The following is a 22,280-nucleotide window of genomic DNA, read 5'->3' on the forward strand; positions in this document are numbered from 1 at the left end:
TGCTCCCACCCCCTCCCCTTCTCACAAGCTGTCCCCTCCCTGGTGGTGACCGCGGCCCGACCCTCTGCAAAGCGATGGCCCGGGTCCCGAGCGCAGGCTAGCGTGCCTGGGTGCCTTGCCATGGGCTGTATTGGCTCTCGGCGCTCAGCCGGTCAGGGTAAGAGGCGGAGGCCGGAGCATGGATAGGGAGTCCGGCTACATAGCTGCCAGGTGGGGCCGTGGGTGGTAGGGGCGGTGAGGAGGGGGCTGGTATAAGGAGAAGGAGGAGCCTGCGTCAGGGAGGCGGGTTGGGCCAGAGGAGCGTACGGCGAGGGGGCTAACCGACTCTGACTTGTTCCTGTGGCCTGCCTGCTACTGGGATTTTCCGTGGTGTACTCACCTTCTGCCTGTATTCTTGCTGCTGAGAGTGGCTGCAGGGGCACAGCCTGGGAGCCGCGGGCCAGCCTGCGGCCCCCACCTTCCCGGGCTCCTGGCAACTAGCCTTTTGTATATACATACTTCATTGCCTACACCTGCCTCTCTGATCTCAGTGTCTTAGGAGTGGCTCTTTGCTATGAACCTGCCTCTCCTACCTGGGTGCTATCATCCTCAGGAGTCAGCCTGCAAATGCTGGTCAAGTACCCCACCTAACACTAGTTTTTGCCTAACACTTGCTCCAAGCTTCAGAACCAGCGGGTTGATTAAAGGGGCTGAAGCCCCAGGTGGAGCATCTGTGAGCAAATTGATAACTTCTCACGCTCACAGATAATTTTATTCTTATTACCCCCCCCCCAAAAAAAAAAAAACACCAAAAAAATCAAATCCCGCTTACTCTGAGCAGAAAAAGTCCAGAGACAGGACATCATCAGGTCTTCCTATAGCCACTGAGCCCTGCTCAGGCCTTGGCTTCCATGAAAACGTGTCTGTGTCCCTATGTGGTTGGGAGTGGTGGGGTGAGGAGAGGAGCGCTTTAGCTCTAGGTCAGCCAGCCTACCTCCTATGTCAAGGAATTAGTTTGGAATGGGTCCTGGGATCTCCAAGCAGGTGGTCAATCACACAAAGCATTACTATGGTTGATATTTGAGGTGTTTTATAAATAAACTCTGGCTGAAATGTGTACTTCCCTTAAATTCTGGAATTTGTAGTCCCAGAAATAACCTCGTGGGTTATGAATTTGAGAAGTGGCAGGGCACTCTGACTTCTGGTCTGCATGGAGTTCAGGAAGTCATCCCCTCCTGTAGTCGGGGAAGAGTGTGACCTCAGGACTGGCCTTGAGAGCCCCGATTAAGTACCAGGTAGGGGTCAGGGGGTCAGGCGTAGCCAGTAACCTGTCTTCTTTCTGGTTGGTAGCATTTCTGAGGACCACCAACTGGCTGAGGCCCAGGGACAGAGACGTCTGCTCCAGCTAAAAGGTTAGTTGTGAGATGTGCATGGCCAGTTGGCACTGTGTAAGCTAAGATGAGCCCCACAAGACAGAGAACTTGGCGAGGTCCCTGGCACTCCCACTTCCTCAAAGCTATGAGACAGGAGTGTTCTCCTTATGTGACTAGGCACAAGTTCCAAGTGGGGAGGGGACTGGCTCAGCATCCGGAGCCAAAACAAGAATAGAACTGGGAGCTGGGCCTGAAGCAGTTCAGGCTTTGGGCTCTCTGCATCAACACAGCCAGCATGCCTATGATTTCTGTGCTGGGCAAAATGTTTCTGTGGCAGCGCGAAGGGCCTGGAGGACGATGGACTTGTCAGACAAGTCGCAGAGGTGAGAGCAGAGATCATGCATGTGGTCTGGGAAGCAATGGGAAACGGAGGAGGAGAAAGGAATGCCAGGTGTGGAGAGGAAAATCTCTCTGGTTTAGATATTGGGAAACAGACTGAAAGGGGGAGACTCGGGTTGGGGCCATTAGGTAAGAACTAACAAGGGTGAAACTTAGAAAAATGAAGGGTTTGTTAGAAAAGAATAGAGTGATAGCCCCGTTGAGATTGGTGAGAGGAAAGAATAAACAGGGAGAAGGAGAGTGAGGAGGGGGGCAGTACAGGTTGGCAAATTTCATGCACTCTCCAGGGGTTGAGACGCTGGAGAAGAGGTCGGGGGTTACCCATATTTGGGTTTCACCTTAAGTTCTGTTAGCAAAATAGTTGTAGAGGAAGGTGTCCTTAGGGATGCCACAGTCAGCTGTGGGATGGGGGGGTTTCAGGAGAGTATGTGCGTGGTCTCGGATTGTCTGCGAGATGGGGGATGGGTAATAAAAAAATGACAGGGCAGCACGGTGAAAATGGCAGTCTTGGTAGAAGTGGGGAATGCAGATGAACACCTTTCCCTCCGACTCCTCAGTGGCTTCGGACCCTGCCTGGGCTGTGGAGTGGATCGAACTCCCTCGAGGTCTCTCTCTGTCCTCCCTGGGATCTGCTCGGACTCTCCGAGGCTGGAGCCGGTCCCCCCGTCCTTCTTCTGTGGACAGCCAGGACTTGCCAGAGGTGCTGCGCCTTTTCTGTGCTTGTTTGGCGGGGGTGGGGTGGGCTGGCGTTCACATTGAGGGTTCGTGTGACCCCCCTCCCCGTTCCTGCCTCACCATCCTGCTTCGGGCTCTTTTTTCCTGCTAGCGGAGGCGCTATCCGGCAGGCCGCCCCCGCGCCGGTCTGCTCTGCTCGGCGTGGTGCCAGCGGGCTGGCTTGCTAGCGCCTTCGGTGCTGACGTCAGCGCATCCCAGGCCGTATCCCGGGAGACCCTGTTGCATGGTGATGGGTTGCCAGGGAGATATACACCTTTTTCTTTGGGCCAGGGCCGCAGCTGCGCGGAGCGTCGCCGGGCATGGATGGCCCCGGCTGGGGGAAGAGAGGGGAGGGAAGGAGAACCGGCCAGGAAACACCCGCCAGGTTCTCCTTCCCACAGGCCTGGCCAGAGGCTATCGGCGCCAATCTGGAGGCCCTGTCAGTCAGGTACTGAAGGAGAGGGACGGAGGATGGGCCTGAGGTCAAGGGGCAGGTGGAGGCCGCTTGTGCCAGGTGGAACCAACCATAATGGAGGAGAATTAGGTAATGCTGAGAAGGGGGTGTGTGCCTCAGTTACATTCAGCACAGGAAAACATTTGCTGGGGCTTATTAAGGGAGCGTTAAGTCAGGTACAGGATGGAGTTAGGAGTCCATATGGATTTAACTCTGACCCTGCCTTCTCCTGTTTCCTCCGGAGTACAAGGCATTACAGAACATGGGAGGGGCCGCGCTTGAGAATTGAGGGTGTTAAAAAAAAAAAAGAATAAATCTATGGGTTGAAGCATTATTACTAAGAGACACTTGTGGCCTTGAGTTACAGGGAGCGTTGTGTAAGGTTCTTTTTGAACCTTTTGATGACCTTCTTGGCCTAAAAAGCTGATTCCTTTCCCTTGAGGCAGGCAGGACGGGTGAAAGAATTTGGTGGTATTTGGCAAAAATGAGTACTGGACTTCAAGAAAGGCCAGGGAAAGGCAGAAGCCGCCTTGTGGCAGAGTCCTTTAAGCGTCTGAATAACAGGAAGAACCTAAAAAGAGACATTATTTCTTTTGAAAATTAAAAAGAAAATTATCTTTAATTAATTATGTGTGGGTATGCCCATGGAGCCCGGAGGTGTTTGATCTTCTGGAGCTAGATTAATAACAGCAACCTGATGTGGATACTGGAACCAAACTTGGGTCCTCTGTAAAGGCAGCAAATGCTCTTAATCTCAGAGGAATATTTCATCTCTCTAAAAAGTTTTCTTTCCCCCTAAAACACACACACACACACACACACACACACATACAAACCAAAAAAAAAACCAAACAAACAAACAAAACAAAACAAAACAAAACAAAAAAAAAACAAACCAAAAACATTTTAGCCAGGCAGTGGTGGTACACGCCTTTAATCCCAGCACTTGGGAGGCAGAGGCAGGCAGATTTCTGAGTTCGAGGCCAGCCTGGACTACAAAGTGAGTTCCAGGACAGCCAGGGCTACACAGAGAAAAACTCTTTTGTCTCGAAAAATCAAAAAAAAATTTTTTTTTTAAATTTAGATTTAGTTAGTAATTGTGCAAGTTTTGACATGAAGCCATTTTGATTCACTGTATTCTTGGGGAAGTATACCTTTATACCTTGTCTTATTCACTTGGCCCATGCATTTACCTATTAGCAGGCATTGTTTAAACACTGGTGATCATAAACTAAAATCCTCAGAGAGGCAAAGACCCACGAAGGAAAACCATATTTACACCTGGCAAGTAGGCTCCCTTAATGGTTCGTTGGTAGAATATATAGTGATCCATTGGCGACTCTGGTGAGAAGATAGACCACTATTTGAGTAGCAAGAAGGCCTCTCTGAGGGAGTGATACTTCGGTCACAACTGAAAAGATGAGAAGGCCAGCCATGGAAAGTGATGGAGCATGAAAGAACAGAAAAGATGGTATACAGACTTCCTGGCTGAAAATGTACAGGAGGTTAGAGGGACCTGTGCTGACCTGGGGAGGGGCACGGGGAGGCTTAAGGGAAGCAGTGGTGGGAAAGTGTCAAGGCAGGCTTTCATGCATGAACAGAAGGGATTCTTTGTTGTCAGGGATATCTTTGTTTTGAGATAGAGGTCTTACATAGCTCAGGCTACCCTCTATCTCCTAGTAGCCAAAGATGACCTTAAACTTCTGTCCTTCTGCCTTTACCTCCCAAGTGCTAGCATCCTGTGTCAGTTGTCACAAGGCTTGGTTTATGTGGTGCTAGGGACCAAACAGTGGTTTCGGGAATGGTAGGCAAGCACTATACCAACTGAGCTGCATTCCCTGGCGCCCTTGCTAAATTTTAGGATCAGATATGTGCAGGCAAAGCTTAGGGCAGCGTTGGTGGTGATCCTGGAGAATGGTTGTAACTAAATAGGAAGTTAGAAAACAAACCCGGATATGAGGAAGAGAATGTATCGCCTTAGCTTTGGTGATGCTCAATGTGTGGCTCTGGCAGGCAGTCTAGAAGGAGCTGGACATCTATCGAAAGACGGACAGAGGAAGGGGGAAACCTTAAGACCGTGTCTGCCTTAGCTGTCTCCCTTCTCCTTCCCTTCCTCCCCTGTCTTCTTTGGTTTTGTTTTTCTTTTTGAAGGACAGGGTTTCTCTGTGCAGCCCTGGCTGTCCTGGAACTCACTCTGTAGACCAGGCTGGCCTGGAACTCACAGAGACCCGCCTGCCTCTGCCTCGTGAGTGCTGGCATTAAAGCCGTGCGCCACCACCAGGCCCATCCTTTTCTCAGAGGTTCACTACTCCACATTTCTTCTTTTCCTCACTTGTCTCCTTCCCTACTGGGAGCTGGGAAGATGGAGGCTCAGCTCTTCCTTTGTTCTCTTGGACCCGAGTCGCCATTGCTCCCTAAGAAGATAGTTTGTGGACTCCAGCTTCTTAGCCCTTTCTGCTGGCCACTGTGCCCCTCTCCCACATATAGGACATACATGACATGCCATCCTAGCATTCTCCCAAGCTCCCGGCTACCAATGGGGCCTTGGCTTACGCAGGAGCATGTTGGAAAGAAGGTTGTTTCTGTCACGGCCACTAACCTTCTGACGGTGTTACTCAAGGTGAATGTTGGAGACACAGTCGCGATGCTGCCCAAGTCCCGGAGAGCTCTAACCATCCAGGAGATCGCTGCACTGGCCAGATCGTCCCTGCATGGTATGTACCCCCATGTCTGTTTCTCTGCCCATTTTGTCCTTCCTTCCTTCTTTTCCTCATGTCTTGTGGGACTGATTACTGTGGGACTATTTCCTGTGGGAATTTTTGGGGATTTATTTTTGCAAATCAGTCCTAGCCCTTCCTCCCCCTCCTACCCAAAGGACATGGAGAGACTTTGTTACCCTCTCCACCTACTTCCATACTGGCTATTCCCTAACCCTTGCCCTCAACCCAACTTCTCTCTCCCACCTCCAGGTATTTCCCAGGTAGTGAAGGACCACGTGACCAAGCCCACAGCCATGGCCCAGGGCCGTGTGGCTCACCTTATCGAATGGAAGGGCTGGAGCAAGCCTAGTGACTCACCGGCTGCTCTGGAATCAGCCTTTTCCTCCTATTCAGACCTCAGTGAGGGTGAACAAGAGGCTCGCTTTGCAGCAGGTAGGTAGCAGGAAGGGAATTAGCCCTATAGATTTATCACAGGGCTGCTGTCTCTCATCTCACTGGCTCTGGCACTGGGGCTGGAGTTCTTCCATACACCTCTCTCTCTCTCCCTCTCTCTCTCTCTCTCTCTCTCTCTCTCTCTCTCTCTCTCTCTCTCTCTCTCTCTCTCTCCCCAGAGACCTCAGGGACATCTCCTGTCCTCAGAGCCAGCCCTAGTGGTAGCTTAGCTCCTGTGCATGTCAGTTGACACTGTGTCTCTCTGATAGGAGTGGCCGAACAGTTTGCTATTGCAGAAGCCAAGCTCCGGGCATGGTCTTCAGTGGATGGTGATGATTCTACCGATGAATCTTACGACGAGGACTTTCCTGGGGGAATTGACACAGGTGAGGAGTGTTTGATTCTGCCACTTGGGGTCAACTTGCCTGGTAGGTGTGATTCACTCTGAGCCTCCCAGAGCAACTTAAGTCTTCCAGACCGGAGGAAAGAGACTATCCAGGCTGACCTTGACACCTCAAGGACAAAGATCACCAGCTACCCTCAGGTGGGAAAACAGCGCTTTGAAATGGAACAGCTCTTTTCTATAGGTGCTGAGCCTGCTCTCTCTGTGTGTAGTGAGCCTTGCGGTTCTCAGAATAAAGAAGAAACAAGCCCAGGGAACATGGTGCCTCTTGCATACCCCCTACTACTACAGTCTTGTTTCCAGAAGAATCTGTGGTACCCTTGCTTCACCTCTTTGAGGGGGCTTTGGTTGGCTATGGCTGGACAGATGATCTGGCAGCAAGGTACCCAGCACCTCACAGGGCAGCAATCCCAAGCAAACAGGAAGGCATGCTGGGCCTGGACTCCACAGGATGCTGGCTCCAGCTCAGCATCTTTGTATTCCAGCCTGTGGGTCTTGCTTGGGGCCAGTGCTTGTGGAAAGGGACCCTGGGGGCCTTGCAGCTGTGCTCAGCTCCTCTTTCATCTTCCGTTCCTCAGACTGTGTGGCCAGCTTTCCCCGCAGCTTCTGGTGGCTGGCCTCACAGGACCCCCTGCCCCGAGTGCCTGACTATTTGCCTTTGAAGATCACCTACTAGTTCCTACTCCTCCGGCTAATTAACAAGGTTTTCAAGGCCAAGCCTGCATTTAAAGCAGGCACAGAGCCGCTGCTGCGGTTCAGAGGGGACTGAGTTGAATGCTTAAGGCCAAGGTGGAATCATAAGTATATTATGATTTTTTTTGGGGGGGGGAGGGTCTTAATTTATTTTGTTTTTGAGAAAGGGTCTTACTATAGCTCAGGCTATCCTTGAACATTTATTGAAAGTCTGTGTATATATAATCTTTGAACAAATTTTAAACAATGCACAGCTTTTTCTGGTGGGCACAGCCCTGTGGTAGGATGCCCTGCTCAGTGAGCAGAGCAAGGACAATTTAGCCTTTACTGCTTTGGGTAATGAGCAACCTACATGGTTGTATAGTGGTCTTGCATTGCTTGCTTCCTTCCTCTTGATCTAATACTGTAAAGTAGATATTATTAGAATTTCTAATTCACCATGAAAGGAGCTGCAGCATCAGAGATTAAGACTTGTTCAGGTTGCCCGGTTCCTACTGACTCCCCTGATGACCCCTCCCCACAGCCGTAAGGGTAGGTGTGGGAGTCTGTGATTATGTGGTTTCCACATTGACCCACTGAAATGGAGCCAGCAAAGCTGTTTTTTTTTTTTTCCCCTTCCCTTCACAGACGTGGCTGGGCCTCTGGGGTGCCACCTCCAGGACCTCTTCACAGGTCGTCGATTCTCCCGGCCCGTGCGCCAGGGCTCTGTGGAGCCAGAGAGCGACTGTTCACAGACCGTGTCCCCAGATACCCTGTGCTCTAGTCTGTGCAGCCTGGAGGATGGGTTACTGGGCTCCCCAGCCAGGATGACCTCCCAGATGTTGGGTGAAGAGCTGCTCCTTGCCAGGCTGCCCCCCAGCCGGGAAAGTGCCTTCCGCAGCCTGGGTCCTTTGGAGGCCCAGGACTCCCTTTACAACTCACCGCTCTCAGAATCCTGCCTTTCCCCTGCCGAGGAGGAGGAGCCTGATTCCTGCAAGGACTGCCAGCTGCTCTGCCCGCTGCCCACAGGGAGCTGGGAAAGGCAGCAGCAAGTCTCTGATGTGGCCTCTTCTGGGGTGGTATCCTTAGATGAGGATGAGGTGGACCAGTGATCCAGACATGCCCGGTGGGGGCATGTTTCCCCGGGCTGCTGCCTGGGGCGGAGCCTCTGTGGCCAAATGTGGGCTCTGAAGCTTTCGAGGGCTTCTGGGAGCACTCACTTCTCCATTGTGTGTTTTGCATGAAAGTGTTTGGAGAGGAGGCAGGGGCCAGGCTAGGGGCGCATGTCCTGCTTCCACTCATGGGGTTTGCCGGGGCTTGCCCGGGGCCCCTGGGGCATGGCTACAGCTGTGGCAGACAGTGACGTTCATGTTTCCTGAATCCAAAATGCCACATTTCCTCCTGGGATTTGACCCCGAGAGGGTTGTGGCTGGGCTGAGGAGGTGGAAATGGAGGAAGCCTGGCCACACACCTTCCCCCCTCCCCCATACCCCTCTCCTCTGCTTTTCTCTTCACCGGAGTCCATGTGCGGCGTGTGACTGAACCACCTCCACCTGTGGGGCTGGCTCATGCCCTCCCGGAGTCTACAGATTGAGCCATCCCCTAAGGGTCCCCTTTGCCCAGCTGGGCTCTGCTGTGCTTCACCTCTCCATTGTCTCTAAACCTTTTTTTTTTCCCCTAAAGACAGGGGGTTTCTGGTCTGTTCTTTGAGCCGATCTTCTTTGGGAGGCACTGGAAAAGATGAAAGAGTGTGCCCTTGCCCCCTTCACTGCCCCCCCTTCCCTCCACCCTGGCCCTTTCCCAGCATGGCAAGATTGTGTGGGCACATGCAGAGTCTCAGTAGGGCGGAACTGGAAAAAGTAAGGGCTCTGCTTGTTACAGAGCTGGGAGGGCCTTGTCCTTTCTTCGGGGACCACAAGGGGGCAACCCGGGTAGCCAGATTTGTGCCAATGAATGGACAGTCATGAGAGAGTAGCTGTCCTTGGGGGAGGAAAGAGGGTAGTGCTTTTCTTGGCTGAATGGAAGGCTGTAGCCACAGTGATAGGGGGCCCTGTCCCAGGCAGGGCGTTGCTGATCAGCCAGTGGAAGCCCCTGGCAGATCCGATATTCCGAGACACTGGGGTTGGTAAGTGGCTGCAGAATGAATCTCAGAGGCTTGGGCAACAGGTAAGAGGATCCAAGGTGAAAATATGAGCCAACAGCACAAGTGTTCTATACATGAGTGGCTAATTAGGTGTTTATTCTATTTATTGTTTTATTAAATTAATATAAAAATCTTTGTAAATTTCTATATACATCTTGTCATTGGAGGCTCCAGTATAAACCCAGTTTAGTTCTGCCCTTTTCTCAAAGATGGGGCAGGGGCCACAGAACCCCACCACATCCCGCCAGGACATTTGCTGATCCCCCAGCAGTTAGGGTGGCCTTGGGATCAGCTTCTGGTCACTGCTGCTTGCTGAAGGAATGCAGGCCACCCCAGTAAGGGGTTCACTGGCACTTGTCATCACTGTCGGAGGGGGTACCCTCTCGTGGGAGGCCGTGGCGGGATCTCGGCCCCCAGAGCGCATGCACCTCAGTGGTCTCTGTGTCACTGCTGCTGGTGGCACTGTCCCGGAAACTGGCGAGGGGTGGCCTGACTTTAACCCCCTGTGCTGTGACAGAGCCTTCAATGGCCTTCCGGAGCTGGAAAGGTAAGAGTCAGATGTGTGCCTCAGACTCCTCCCCAGCACAGCCCCTGGGGGAGCCAGACAGCTCTGATGCTATTTGGAAGTGTAAGTGGCTTTGGCTATGTCACCTCACCTCCTTTAGGGTGACAATCCCAATGAGTCTGCCAATGCTGGTGACATAAGCATGGTCCACTCCCAGCAATGAGAAGATGGTGTGGGTCTGCAGAACAGAGAGCAGAAAAGCTCGGCTTGATATCCAAGGGATATCTCAATCACAAGCCAAAGGGGACCAGGGCAAACTGGGGATGTGACAGTGGGAGGGGCTGCCGGAGGGACATTTGAGCTCGGAGAATATTCCTGTGTCCCAAAGCTTAGATCCCAAAGTCTCAAGGCTGCTTGTGTCTATCACGCTTCCCCAAGCCATCAGATGTGACCACCAGGCCTCAGACTTTATCAACAGTTTACATTTGCTGTCTTGAAAACAGCTCTTGGCATTTCCTGGAATTGGTTATCTACTGTTTGGGGTACATCTATGAGCCTCGTGGCATAAAAGGTGACTCAAGATTGGTGGTCCCAAGTGTCTTATGCCTTACATACTTTATTATTATACTAAATTATGGGAAGGACAAGACATGGCATACTTAAGGGTCTCAGTGTTGGTGGTTCTGGGGACTGAAGCTAGGGTGTCAAATATGCTGGGTCAGGCTCCTACCCACTGAGCTATGGCTCCAGAAGTAGTACACTCAGCCCAGGCTGGCCTTGAATTTATAATACTGCTTTAGCCTCAACCTCCTAAGTACTGGATTATAGGTGTGTGCCACCACACCCATCTTAGAAATTCAGTCTTTGAAGTCATGTTTCTTCAGTACCTGTAACTGTCATGTAGTTAGCAATCTCTTGTTATATAACCTTATACCCTACATGCAACAACTGAACCCTATGTGCAACAAATTAGCCTTAATTTCCTTTTCTTCCCTTGGAGGAAATATCTTTACTGTAAGCTCTCCTAGCTTAAGGTCACATAATCCTCCTCACTCCCTGTGAAGGAGCTATTAAACAATTCCGTTTTCCTGCTCATTCCAAATCATAGTGACCTAGCAGGCAGTGTGCTTTTATAGGCCTGTGTACAACTTGTGACGGGCAGTCACCACAATGGTCACTGTTCCACTTGTGCCGTTCTGCCCAGCTCTGCCCCACTATGCTCTGGACTGAGAATGGAATGAGTTTTCTTATTTCCTGCTTTTCCAGCTGGGCTCTGCCATTCTAGGGCTTTTCCAAACCTGAGTAGCACCAGGATTCCATAAAGTGGCCCAGGTTTTTGGAGGGAAGGGCTCACATATCAGGGTGGTCTTGAACTTGCTATATAATAGCTCATGGATGACGATCATCTGATCCTCTACCTCTTGAGGGTCGGGGACTACCAGCATGCTGAGTTTATGACATTCCGACTTAGAGACAGGGAAGCCCAGAATGGCTAATCTAGTTGTTAACTTGTACAGCTGGGCAGAAGAGTTGGGTTCAGCTAGTCTTGCTGCATCACCTTGGGTTCGTCGATCTCCTAATCTCTACCTATTCTAGCTAGCTGCCACCGTGAGGTTCCTAAAGTCTCCTGTGTTCTCGCCCTCAGAAAGTGACCCTCCTGACCTTAAAGGGATCACAGCTTACTGCTTTCTTAGTAGATTCTAATTTAGAATTAAAGCCGTAGCCAGGCAGTGGTGGTGCAGGCCTTTAATCCCAGCACTTGGGAGGCAGAGGCAGGCGGATTTCTGAGTTCGAGGCCAGCCTGGTCTACAGAGTGAGTCCCAGGACAGCCAGGGCAACACAGAGTAACCCTGTCTTGGGAAAACAAAACAAAACAAAAAAAGAATTGAAGCTGTAGAATTCTGGTCTTTTATGTTATCATTCCCATCCTTTGTACTTGTGTTAGTGGTTCCTTGGGGGCTTCTTCCCTTCCTGTGGTAGTTTAAGTTTATAACAAACACCTACTTTGTTCTTTTCAATTTTAATTTAATTGGACACCAGGGAGCCTGTTGGGTGGGCGGGCCCACATTATGTGGGCCTGGGAACTGAACTGACAGGACAACGGAGCCTTCTGAAAGAATTCTGAGAGCCTCGCCAGGAGAGCTGGGTCTTGGGCCTGACTCTGAGAGACTGATGCAGGCAAATGACTCTTACTTCACGATTTTAGGTCAGACTGTCTCTGGGTTCAGGCTCAGCATGGCTACTCCCTGGATGTGTGACTTTGGGCAATTTAATTTCTTTTCTTTTTTTAAAATTTATTATATGTAAATAAGTACTCTGTAGCTGTCTGTCTTCAGACACTCCAGAAGAGGGAGTCAGATCTTGTTACTGATGGTTATGAGCCACCATGTGGCTGCTGGGATTTGAACTCCGGACCTTCGGAAGAGCAGTCAGGTGCTCTTACCCACTGAGCCATCTCACCAGCTCCTTTTTTTTTTGGTTTTTCGAGACAGGGTTTCTCTGTGTAGCCCTGGTTGTCCTGGAACTCACTTTGTAGACCAGGCTGGCCTCGTCAAACACAGAAATCCGCCTGCCTCTGCCTCCCAAGTGCTGGGATTAAAGGTGTGCGCCACCACGCCTGGCTACTTAATTTCTTCACACAATTTTATTTTACAATTTCCTCTTATATAATAATGGGAATGTCACACCGGGCGGCAGTGGTGCATAGCTTTAATCCCGGCATTTGGGGGTCAGAGACAGGTGGATCTCTGTGTTCTTTCATGCTGTGTTTAGTTGCTTGTGGTGGCTGACCCATTGTGACGTTTATAGACTGTGAGAGTGGCATTACTGGTCTACAGAATTAGCTCCAAGACAGCCAGGGCCACAGAGAAACCCTGTCTCAAAAAAACAAAAAACAAAACAAAAAAAAACATTGGAATGTCACATCACCCATTGGCTAGAGTGGCCATGAGAACTAAATTACCCTCATGAAGACCTTAGCACAGTGCTGGGCATGAAGCAAGCACTTAGCAAGCCATCACAACCATTCTGTATGACAAGGGAATCATAGCAGGGTGTGATGGTGTGTGCCTGTGGTCTCCTGAGAGACCAGGATGGGCAAACTCTCACAGTTCGAGGCCTGCTTGTGCTATACGAGATCCTATCTCTGAAAAAGAAAGACAACAGATGGCTGCTGACTGGGAAAACCTGAGGTCTGGGGAAGCCAGGCTCCACCTTCTCGCCCACCCCTTCCCCTTCTGCCCTGGCACGGCAGCTCCTCGTTCATTTCATCTGAGGTCTCCACAGGTTCCTTTTGCTGGTTTTGCTTTGTTTGGTTTATTGTTTTTTGAGACAGGTTTTCTCTGCATAGCCCTGGCTGTCCTTGAAATTGCTCTGCAGACCAGGCTGGCCTTGAACTCAGATCTGCCTACCTCTCCTGGGATTAGAGAGGTGGGCCACCACCGCCCAGCTGTTTTGTTTTCCTTTGTCTCCTCTCCTGGTGGCCTCTGCTTGTATGTGTTTGGTGGGCTGACTTTAAAGCAACAGTCTGTGTCTATGCCAACCTTTCACTCTTGTCTGTACCTACCAATGGAGGCTTCCACATTAAGTCTGTTAAAAATGGGATTAAAGCACTCCTTGGCTTTGGTTGGGCAGCCCACATTCCCCAGCTTTACATGGCAGCTCTCAGGTACCCAGTGGTGCCAGCCAGCCCAGCTTTGGGAGCCCATTCCTCTTCCATGTGTAGCCCATTTGCCTCCATCTATCTGTACATATCCCTTCCTGCTGCCTCCTCTGCTGTGCTATCTTCCTCAGCTTCAGTTTTCCCTAGCACTGCTTGCTGTTAGACTCTCTGGGGTCTGACATTCCAAGCCCCCTACTGGTGTCTCTCATCTTTGTTTATCTCTTCACTGCAGTGGCCTCATCCTTCTGGACTATTTGTTAGCTTGTTTATTAGATTTTCTTATCTGGCCTGTTTTCCAACCCCTCCCCTCCTTTTTTTCCCAGCGTGGGTGTGTATCAGCCTTGTTGGGCTCTGGCAGCCTCCTGCCTAGCTCTGACCCTGGCCTGGCCTTCTGGCTTCCACCCAGTTCAAGCTGTGTCTTTGTTGCTGCTTTGGTCCAGAATTCCATGGGGTAACTGTGAGCAGAGGAAAATTGATGCCTGGCTCCACCAAGGAGCAGGACAAGGCTAGGGAGTCTTGGCTTACAGACTTACATGGCTGAAAGCAGTAAGTTTTACAAACAGCATTGAGTGTACTGTCTCCTACTCCTCCTTACCACACTAGTCTGAGTCCAGACCTAGGTAGGACTATCAGGTCTCTACCCTGGCCTACCTTATGCAAAGAAGTCCGCTCCACCAGCTGGAAGGGGGCGGGGTCGATTTTGCAGTCACTGAAGTTGACTGGCTCATCTAGCTGCTGTTCTTCCCACTCTAAGATCTGAGAAGAGACTGAGGATTAGGGAAAGGGAACCCAGAAATTCCACTCTCACCTCCCCGAAGGCTGGTTTGCCAGCCTTCCTCCCAAGATGATAACACACCCAGGAAGAAACCGTTTAGAGTCTAACGGCATCTTACCTCCTCAGGACTCATCTCGCCTTCCGGGTCTGAGTCACTCTAGGAGGGAGATGGGAAGGTGGATGTACCCCTGGCTCTGGGAGGTTTGCCCCACCTAAAAGCCCAGCCCTCCCTGCCTGGTGCTCCTGAGCTGCGGGGGGAGGGGCGCACGTACCGCCAGGGAGATCCGGACCCGCTTCAGCTTGCGCTTGTCACAGGATTCCGACTTTTCCAGCTTGGTCAGAGCCAAAGCAGAGAGGAGTTGAGGTTATAGGGAGAGGGGACGTGAAGGATGGGATGGAGCCCAGGAGGAAGGGCACGCTGCAGGGGCAGAGCTGACAGCAGAGCAGGAAGCAGGTCGAGTGGAAGAGTCATTGTAGGGTTAACTGGGAGACTCAGAAAGGGAGCTGGGCAGGCAGCAGAGGGCAGAATCCGGGCTACTCACTTCCGATGTTGCCTCCAGAGGTGGACTGCCACAGAAGAGGTTTCTGAGGGCAATGCCCGCTGATTCCATGTTGCCTGTGTTCCAAACCCAAGGTCCAGAGGGGCAAGGTAGGTGGGGGTAAGGTACAGAAGGCAAGGGGAGAGCTTTTTCCTATTCCTCCCTGTCTGCCTGGGTACCCTCATGCAGCTGCAGTGTGGCTCGGGTCTGTCTGAGCTGGAGGAGAAATGGCTCACCTGTGGTACCTTCCTGCAGGCTTGTACTGTTGCTGGGCCCTCTCTTTAGAGCAGGCTTCAGGGGCTTGTGAGTCTGCCCATGGGCTCCAGAGAAGCCCGAGTCCTCTGTGTTCACCTGCATAGATAGGACGGGGCTGGGAGACTATGGTTCAGGACCAACAGGGCTACAGGCTGACACTGTAGGAGAATGTGTGGGTATGGAGCGGTTTCCCCTTACCTGGAAGCGGATAGATGTCTCGGAGCTAGGGGGGCTCTCCTGATCTGACGGTGGAGACATCTGGGCTTTTCTTAGCTTTTGCATGTGCTGCCGCCTGCGTGCTGGGCTCAGCTGGGCTCCCAGTAGTGCTACCACCTGTGAGCGTTCAATGGATCCCAGTAGGATCATGGACTCTGGACAGAGCAAGGGAAGGGACTCAGGAGCTGGAAGTGACCTTCCTACTTGCTGCCGTCTACACCCATGCTGAAGCTCTGGACAGAGGCTGCATCCCTAAGGGGAAAGCCTCATTCTGGGCTCCCTGATCCTTCCCGACGCCCAAAACACCTGGGACCCCTCCTGGCCTTACCAGGGGACTCCACTAGGGCCAACATACGGCCCTTGGTTCTGTGCAGTGCCAACCGCAGGTCCCGAAAAGTGCAGCTGAGGGCTACATGGGGTACATCCCGAACCATGATGTCCTCGACTCGCACCCGGTACTGCCTGGAGGGAGAACTGTGCACTCAGTGTGTGCTCAGCATGGAAGACTGGCCCAGAGTTACCACCACCCCAGTGTCATAAGGGTGCAGAACCAGAGGGGACAGGAGTGGAGGGCCCTGGGGCAGTTAGCATTCTCTACCCTCCTCTTGGGTTGGGTCAGTAGAGGCCAACTACAGGACCACCCATCCCCCCACCCCCAGGGTGAGGGCAGCTCTAATGTAAAACAGCTAGGGTCTCAGCCTCACTGGTAAGGGACCTTGCTGGAGGTGGGGCTGAAGGGTCCAGGGAGGCCTACCCCTCACTCCCACCCTCTTTGCACTGGGCCCTTCATACTGGTGGCGGCCCCAGCCCAGCTCAGGCAGGTAGGGCAGCTTCTTGATGCGGATGATACTGTCATAGAGTGAAGGCTGCAGGCTCTGGGCAACAGCATTAGCCAGGATGACAGCAATCATGACAGGAAGAATGTGAGCGATCTGGCCCGTGAGCTCGAAGACAATCACTGCCGTGGACACTGTGTGTGTCACTGCTCCTGCAAGCGCAGCCGCCCCTGGGAACAGCCATGCTCAGTCTCTGAAGGATGCTCAGTTCCTCAGGATACTATCCCTTCCCCGGGGCAAGGGTCTCTGGGAGTCCCTCAGGGTGGTCCCAAACAGTACTCCAGCCTGCCAGCAGGGGGCACCAGAGCCCCACAGTCTAGCTGGGCCATGGGTCTCCAAATGCAAGTATGGACTGGGGACCCTGCTGGGAGTATAAATACGCACCTAGCATGTACAATACCCTGGGTTTGATTCTCAACACCTCAAAGCAAATAGAACTGGATGCTCACCAACCACAGCATAGCCTCCAGGCACAATTCGGTAGGTGCTGCTATCTGTGTGTATCCCATCTGGGAACCAGGCGGCCATGCTTTCGCCCACCAGCCGCCCAAATGCTGCTCCTTCAGGGAGGGTTTTAGGAAGAGAAAGAGGTAGTGGGGGGACACTAGGAAGAGAGAGGGTCAGAAGGGTGGGGGAGGGACCAGTGGGTCATTTTGTAAAGGGGCAGTCCCATGGGAGTTGGGGTTTGGGCTAGAGTTGGGTCAAAACCCACTCCTGGGCAGAGAAGGACTCTACAAGCCATAGCCAGAGGGTATGAGGGTGGGTATGAGGGGTGGGAGGCAGGCAGCTGCAGACTCACCAATGACAAAGACAGGCATGAAGGCCCCACAGGGCACTGGGATGGTGGTGGCCAGCGCAGACATCCAGAACTGCAGGGAGGATGGGTTCAGCCTTGGGGAAGCAGACCTTGCTCACCCATCAGGCGCAATCTTCCCAGCTAGCCCAGAGTCCCCAGAGGTGAAGAGAAAAGAAAGGACTCTACAACTACATGGCTTGGGTTCAAATCCTCACATCTGGCCAGCTGTTTCGGCAGTTACACCTTATCTTTTGACTCACTATCTTTAAAAAACAGGGCTAGGAGTCCCTTTGTCACAATATTCAGATTCATGGTAAGCGCTTGGGCTAGCACCTGTATTTAGTGGCCTGGGTAAACATTAGTGGTACACAGCTGTGGAAGGAGTCTCACCTTCATGAGGATGAAGATGACCAGAGTAAGGAAGACATTGGCACGTGGTGGGCTCCAGGCCTGTGAAGTGCTGGGTAGTTCTAGATCCTCTACCAGGCCCTGGCGGACCCACGTCCGGTTGTCAAACAGAGTGACTAGGGTCTCCTTCTGTGAGAGCTAGTGAACACAGTGCTTCAGGTTTGGGGCTCAGGACCCAGGAAGGAGCGAACGTGAACAAGCAGTCCCAGTCATGCTGCTGTGTGTATGTTTCACAAGTCTCACGGGGGGTTACCTGTCCAGCCATGAACTGTCCAAAGCCAGGGGGGAAGGTAAGAGTGGAGATGAGCAGAGTCACCAGTGCCGGGAAGAGCAGCCGCCTAGGGACAGAGGGGTCACAGCATCAGACAAGCGACACCATAGGCCAGGAGCCTTACTTATCTCAGGACTAAGATCAGAGCAGAGCCTTGGCTTATGTATCAAAGCACAGAGCCTGGGAGTAGGTCCTTCTTATTGTGTTCGATGCCACAGCTCCAAGGGTGATGGTGGATTGGGATTACTATAAGAGCTGGCGTGTGTGTGTGTGTGTGTGTGTGTGTGTGTGTGTGTGTGTGTGTTCTTCCCTGACCCTGTAGGAGGCAGCAACAGCAAACCCATGTCTAGCCCTTTCTTGGACAAGTCTGAGCTGTGACTGGCTCTGCTCTCAGAAGCCCCAGCTGAAGGACAAGTGATATGAGGGCTTAAAGATGTCTCTGCCACTCTTTGCCCCTCAATGGTGACTTAAGGGATAGCAGTGTAAACTCAGTGCAGTGGCTCGCACCTCTGACCTCACACTGGGAGGCAGAGGCGGGTAGATCTCTGAGTTCAGGGCCAGCATGGGCTACATAGAGAGTTCCAGGCCAGCCAGGGAAGGCAGTGTGGAAGAAGCCAAGGTCACTCATAAGGTCAACCAGGAGTCCTGTAGGAAGCAGCTCTCATGTCTCAGATACCTTCACATTCCCAGTTCTCAGACTTTTAACGGAAAGAGCTATATTCTAGAGAGAACTTATCCATTCGCACACACCAGTCATGGGGTAAACTGAGAGGCACAAACACTACCTGCTATCTGGACGGCCCAGAGAAAACCTCAGTGCCCAGCCCCTGCCTATGGTTCAGAAGTAACCATTTCCAGGTGGTTTCTCAGCATCAGACAATGTTCCAAGCTTAGCAGCCTTTATGTTTTCATTTGATGGAGACATAGTGTCACACTGTAGCCACAGAGGGCTTAGAATTTGCTACAGTTCTCCTGCTTCAGCCTAGGCAGTGCAGAGATCATAGACCTGTGTTACCCCACCTTGCTGAAGTGCCTTATTTTGACTGGGCTTCTACTTCAGACCCTCAGTGCCTCCCTCTCTCCCCACGTGGTCCTTATGCAACCCAGAACAGTCGGGAGCCAACATACTTCCTCATGAGGAAGCGGTTGATGGTTTTTTGCTTCCGCATCACCTGGACAATCTTCCGGTTCAGGTAGACAAAGAGGGCTCCCCCAAAGCCACTAGCAATGCTAGAGAAGAAAGAAGTACAGGGGTAGGGTTTCCATGAGAAGTACATGCCTTTCCAAGGATGCCTCCTTCCTGACCTATGCCCTCCCCTTAGCTCCTTACCCAATGACAGCAAAGGCTGGCAGCTCTTGCAGGTCAAACGGGAAGTCGAGTCGGAACCGAGTTTTGAAGAGAGCTGTGATGGTTTCTAAAGAGGAGAAGTAGGGGGGGCAGGTCTAACTGTGTCCCATTTAAATTACCTTAGATCTCCCTCCCCTAAGATTCCCACCTTCATCACGGTTCCACACTGCCAAGACCCGAAAGATGAAGGCACTGAAGGTGGCCGCAAAGAAGCCCCGCCAGTAGTTCCTAACAGCGAAGAAGGTGGAGGTGACCTCAATGCTGAATAGGACCCCTGCAGGGGGCAGAGGACATCACCCTTGAGGCCAGGGTCTGACCTATGGACTTAACTCCCAGGGGAAGAGAGGTACAGGAGGAGAGGCCACATGTAGGGCTAGGCTGTGCCGAATGGAGCCCTGCCTACCTCCAATTGGTGCCGCAAAGCAGCAGCCCACTCCTACTGCACATGCAGCAGCTAGCATCTCAGTGTTCCGGGACTCATTCTGGCAAGGATGGGAGGCAGTGTCAGCTTGGGCTCAGCAGACCACCCTCCCCTCATCTAGATCTTAAGGCTTTCCTCTTACCTCATAGATACCCCCAAAGAGGGAGAGGAACTTGCTGAGAAGGGCGGCACACATGCTGGCAATGTGCACAAAGGGTCCCTGGAGGTAGGGGTCGGTAGTGAGTAGGGACGGGACTTTCTGGACCTTCGCCTGGCCTTTTCTTCCAATGGGAGGCACTCCTTCATTCCCCAACCTGCAATTACCTCTTTGCCAAGGGGCATCCCGCTGCCCAGGGCACAGGTTAGCCCAATGACCTTAGCTACAAAGGTCTTGAGGGTGAGGTATTCTTTCAGCACCACTCCCCGAAGGATGGTTTTCATCTCGGGGATGCCAGACCCTGCAGAGATACACGTGCCCAGGAGAGTTGTCTGATTACATAGGTCATTCCATTCGGGAAGCTTGAGCCTCCCCCAGCTCCTCCTAGCCTACCGACAGCCTGTGGGGCCAGGATCTGGGTGAATCCGGCAGAGAAAGTGATGAGGACCACAGGGTAGGTAACCCAAGCCAGGTACTGGAGTAAGATGTTGGTGTTTAAGCCCCGGGACATCCATTGCTGAGCTGTGGGCAGAAGACATGCTGGCCGGACTTACAATGCACATCCACCCCCCCCCCCCTGCACCTTGCCTGCCATTGGTTCACAATGATAAGACAAGTGTACAGAGCTGGGACGGAGGGAAGGGAAGGCTAGAGAAGTCATTCACTGGGACAAAGCCCATCCCAGATAAGACCGTTGGAAGGGAGGAAGGTGTGGCCCGTGCAAGTGGCAGTCACTATTGCCTGGAGATGGGCAGCCAGACTGGCCAGAGAAAGTGGCCAGTAGCCAAGTTACCTAAACAACTGTGGCATGCAGGAAAGAGGTTACCTCGCCAGCCTTTGCCCTCACCCTGTAGACAGACAGCAATGGCATAGTCCATAGCCCAGCTGACCAGTGCCATGAGGAGCCCCAAGAGAACCAGGAAGATCCAGTCTTCACCGACCCTGGACACCAGGAACTTGTGGCAGCGTACAGAACAAACTGGAAGCAAGGAAGGGAAGATGCATAAAGAAGCTGGTCCCAGAGTGTTCCTTCTCTGTACCCTGTTTCTCCCCATCCCCCATGGGCAGCTCTAATGGTCTTTGTCTCCCTCAAAATAGAACACCCGGGTCCCTGCCCCAATCTGGACCTTACTGCGACATCTGGCACATCGGCTCTGTCCATATTCTAGGAGCTCCGGGGTAGCCCTGGCAGAAGGGGACCCCTTCCAGGGCTCAGGCCCTCCCAGGCGAATACGAGCAGCTTCCTCTTTGGCAAAGGCCCCGAGTTCCTGAGTGTACCGGCCATACATCTGGAGCAATGGACACAATGTAGCATGAGCCTGCGTGGCTGAGGTGGGGAGAAGAGAGTTCCTGGGTTTTGACCCCTCCCCTCGCTCAGCTCCCGCACTGTATACCCCATCTTGAATCCAGTTTATACTCAGGCTCAGGGTGTGGGAACAATGCACAGTGCAGACTGCGGGGGCTGTCCTGGCCAGAGTGATGGAGACAGACAAGGTACAGGGACACAGCTCTGGGGGTGGCAGAATAATCGGTCCTCTTCTAGTAAGTCAAGGGTGGAGCAGGAGGGAAGGGTCCAGAGGAGGGAAAAGATGGAAAAACCTGAGGCAGTCTGAAGGGAGGAGGGTGGAAGGTCAGAGGGGCAGTCAAGGGCATGTGTACAACAATAAGAACCTGGTGGAGCTGAGAGCAGCAGAGCTGGGCCTAGGAGGTCCCAGCCCCAATCCTTATCACGTTCCTGCTGGGCCTTTGGCCTGTGACCAACTCAGCTGCACCCTTCCCACCCACCCTAATCCCCTTGTTCTCGTTCTCCACTCCCAAACCCCCATTAGCCCGTCAGCCCAGGGGACGTGGAAAGCCTCTTTGGTTGGATAGGCAGCGCTGGGTGGCCTCAGTCCTACTCTGGAACTGCACTTGGGGTCAGTGACAGGTTCAAGGACCACCGAGGCTGGAGATGGCAAGGCTGTGGCTACTAGGCTGATGGGAAGGGAGAGTGTTATGGCTGGACCTGCCAAGCTGGGCGTGTGTTGGGGGGTGGGGAGGAGCAGATTCTGGCTGCCACCCGCGGAGCTTCAGGACACAAAGGGCTCCTGTTGGGGTTGTGGGGGGGGGGAGGGAAAGATAGAGACACAGGGTGAGACATAGAAGAAAAGGGGGAGCAGTGGGAAGAGGAACTTCAGAGGAAAGGCAGAAAGAAGAGTCAAGGAAAAGCAACACAAAGTGTCCACAGCAGGGAGGAGGAGGAAGAGTGTACAGAGAAACACAGCAGGTGGGAGGAGGTGAGCAAGACAAAAGGGTGGGAGGGGAAGTGGGAGAGGCCAGAGCAGGGAGCCGCTTGACCCTGAGAACTCATTCCACAGACAGAAGGAGATGGAGAAGCTGCTGGTGCAAAAGAGTTACTGTTCCTCATTAGATGCCTGGCTTCCATGGCCAAATGCCCCTCTTCTTGACCCGTGGATGGCCAGGATATGGGCCATCTCCAACAAAAGGGCTTGCCTCCACTATCGATTGGCACTGTATTCTCATACCAGTTATTCTGTTTCATAGTCTCTGGTAATTGGGCACTTCTGTGACTCAGTTACAGCCCAGGCCCTCTCCTACAGCCTTTTCTCCCTGTTATCCTCCCGGGCAAACTCCAGCCTAAGGTGATAAAAATGGAACTACTGGGCTACTTTCTTTCCTTAGGGCTTGGTCTCCCATTCTGGTGACACTAGAGTGAATGGCTTCTCAGCAATGGTGGTCATGAGTCATCTCAAAGCTCAGGACCCCTGCTTCTTATGAGGTCAAGGGACACTCCATGGGCGTG

At 52.5% G+C, this 22,280-nt stretch overlaps 2 protein-coding genes across 5 annotated transcripts in view; one reads left to right on the plus strand and one right to left on the minus strand.

The window, feature by feature from the left end:
• Fam131a (family with sequence similarity 131 member A) lies at positions 1-9,436 on the plus strand. Of its 3 annotated transcripts, XM_021209001.2 has the most exons (7): positions 1-157; positions 1,330-1,391; positions 2,309-2,451; positions 5,540-5,633; positions 5,889-6,071; positions 6,341-6,457; positions 7,795-9,436. In XM_021209001.2, exons 4-7 carry the CDS (start codon positions 5,564-5,566, stop codon positions 8,256-8,258), a joined length of 834 nt encoding a protein of 277 aa, XP_021064660.1. In that variant the 5' UTR covers positions 1-157; positions 1,330-1,391; positions 2,309-2,451; positions 5,540-5,563; the 3' UTR covers positions 8,259-9,436. The 3 variants fall into 3 exon arrangements, with proteins under 3 accessions (XP_021064660.1, XP_021064659.1, XP_029400230.1); XM_021209000.2 differs by lacking the exons at positions 1-157; positions 1,330-1,391 and adding an exon at positions 1,561-1,735; XM_029544370.1 differs by lacking the exons at positions 1-157; positions 1,330-1,391; positions 2,309-2,451 and adding an exon at positions 2,817-2,913.
• Clcn2 (chloride voltage-gated channel 2) overlaps positions 9,356-22,280 on the minus strand; it is a 14,281-nt gene continuing 1,356 nt past the window's right edge. Inside the window, exons 2-24 of one of the 2 annotated variants that reach the window (XM_021208996.2) lie at positions 20,610-20,766; positions 20,325-20,456; positions 19,871-19,999; positions 19,645-19,778; positions 19,463-19,540; positions 19,303-19,381; positions 19,048-19,173; positions 18,882-18,966; positions 18,680-18,781; positions 17,534-17,618; positions 17,263-17,418; positions 16,876-16,945; positions 16,526-16,636; positions 16,033-16,246; positions 15,569-15,702; positions 15,223-15,395; positions 15,006-15,120; positions 14,773-14,846; positions 14,503-14,562; positions 14,349-14,387; positions 14,107-14,211; positions 9,946-10,032; positions 9,356-9,828 (exon numbers count right to left, since the gene is read on the minus strand). In XM_021208996.2, the coding sequence (XP_021064655.1) occupies positions 9,634-9,828; positions 9,946-10,032; positions 14,107-14,211; positions 14,349-14,387; positions 14,503-14,562; positions 14,773-14,846; positions 15,006-15,120; positions 15,223-15,395; positions 15,569-15,702; positions 16,033-16,246; positions 16,526-16,636; positions 16,876-16,945; positions 17,263-17,418; positions 17,534-17,618; positions 18,680-18,781; positions 18,882-18,966; positions 19,048-19,173; positions 19,303-19,381; positions 19,463-19,540; positions 19,645-19,778; positions 19,871-19,999; positions 20,325-20,456; positions 20,610-20,766 (2,640 nt within the window). In that variant the 3' untranslated portion in view covers positions 9,356-9,633. Of the gene's footprint in view, positions 9,829-9,945; positions 10,033-12,513; positions 12,668-14,106; positions 14,212-14,348; positions 14,388-14,502; positions 14,563-14,772; positions 14,847-15,005; positions 15,121-15,222; positions 15,396-15,568; positions 15,703-16,032; positions 16,247-16,525; positions 16,637-16,875; positions 16,946-17,262; positions 17,419-17,533; positions 17,619-18,679; positions 18,782-18,881; positions 18,967-19,047; positions 19,174-19,302; positions 19,382-19,462; positions 19,541-19,644; positions 19,779-19,870; positions 20,000-20,324; positions 20,457-20,609; positions 20,767-22,280 lie in introns of those variants that run through there. The other variant, XM_029544369.1, reaches the window with a different exon arrangement.

The sequence above is a fragment of the Mus pahari genome, chromosome 12, assembly GCF_900095145.1.
Source record: "Mus pahari chromosome 12, PAHARI_EIJ_v1.1, whole genome shotgun sequence".
Classification (NCBI taxonomy): Eukaryota; Metazoa; Chordata; class Mammalia; order Rodentia; family Muridae; genus Mus; species Mus pahari.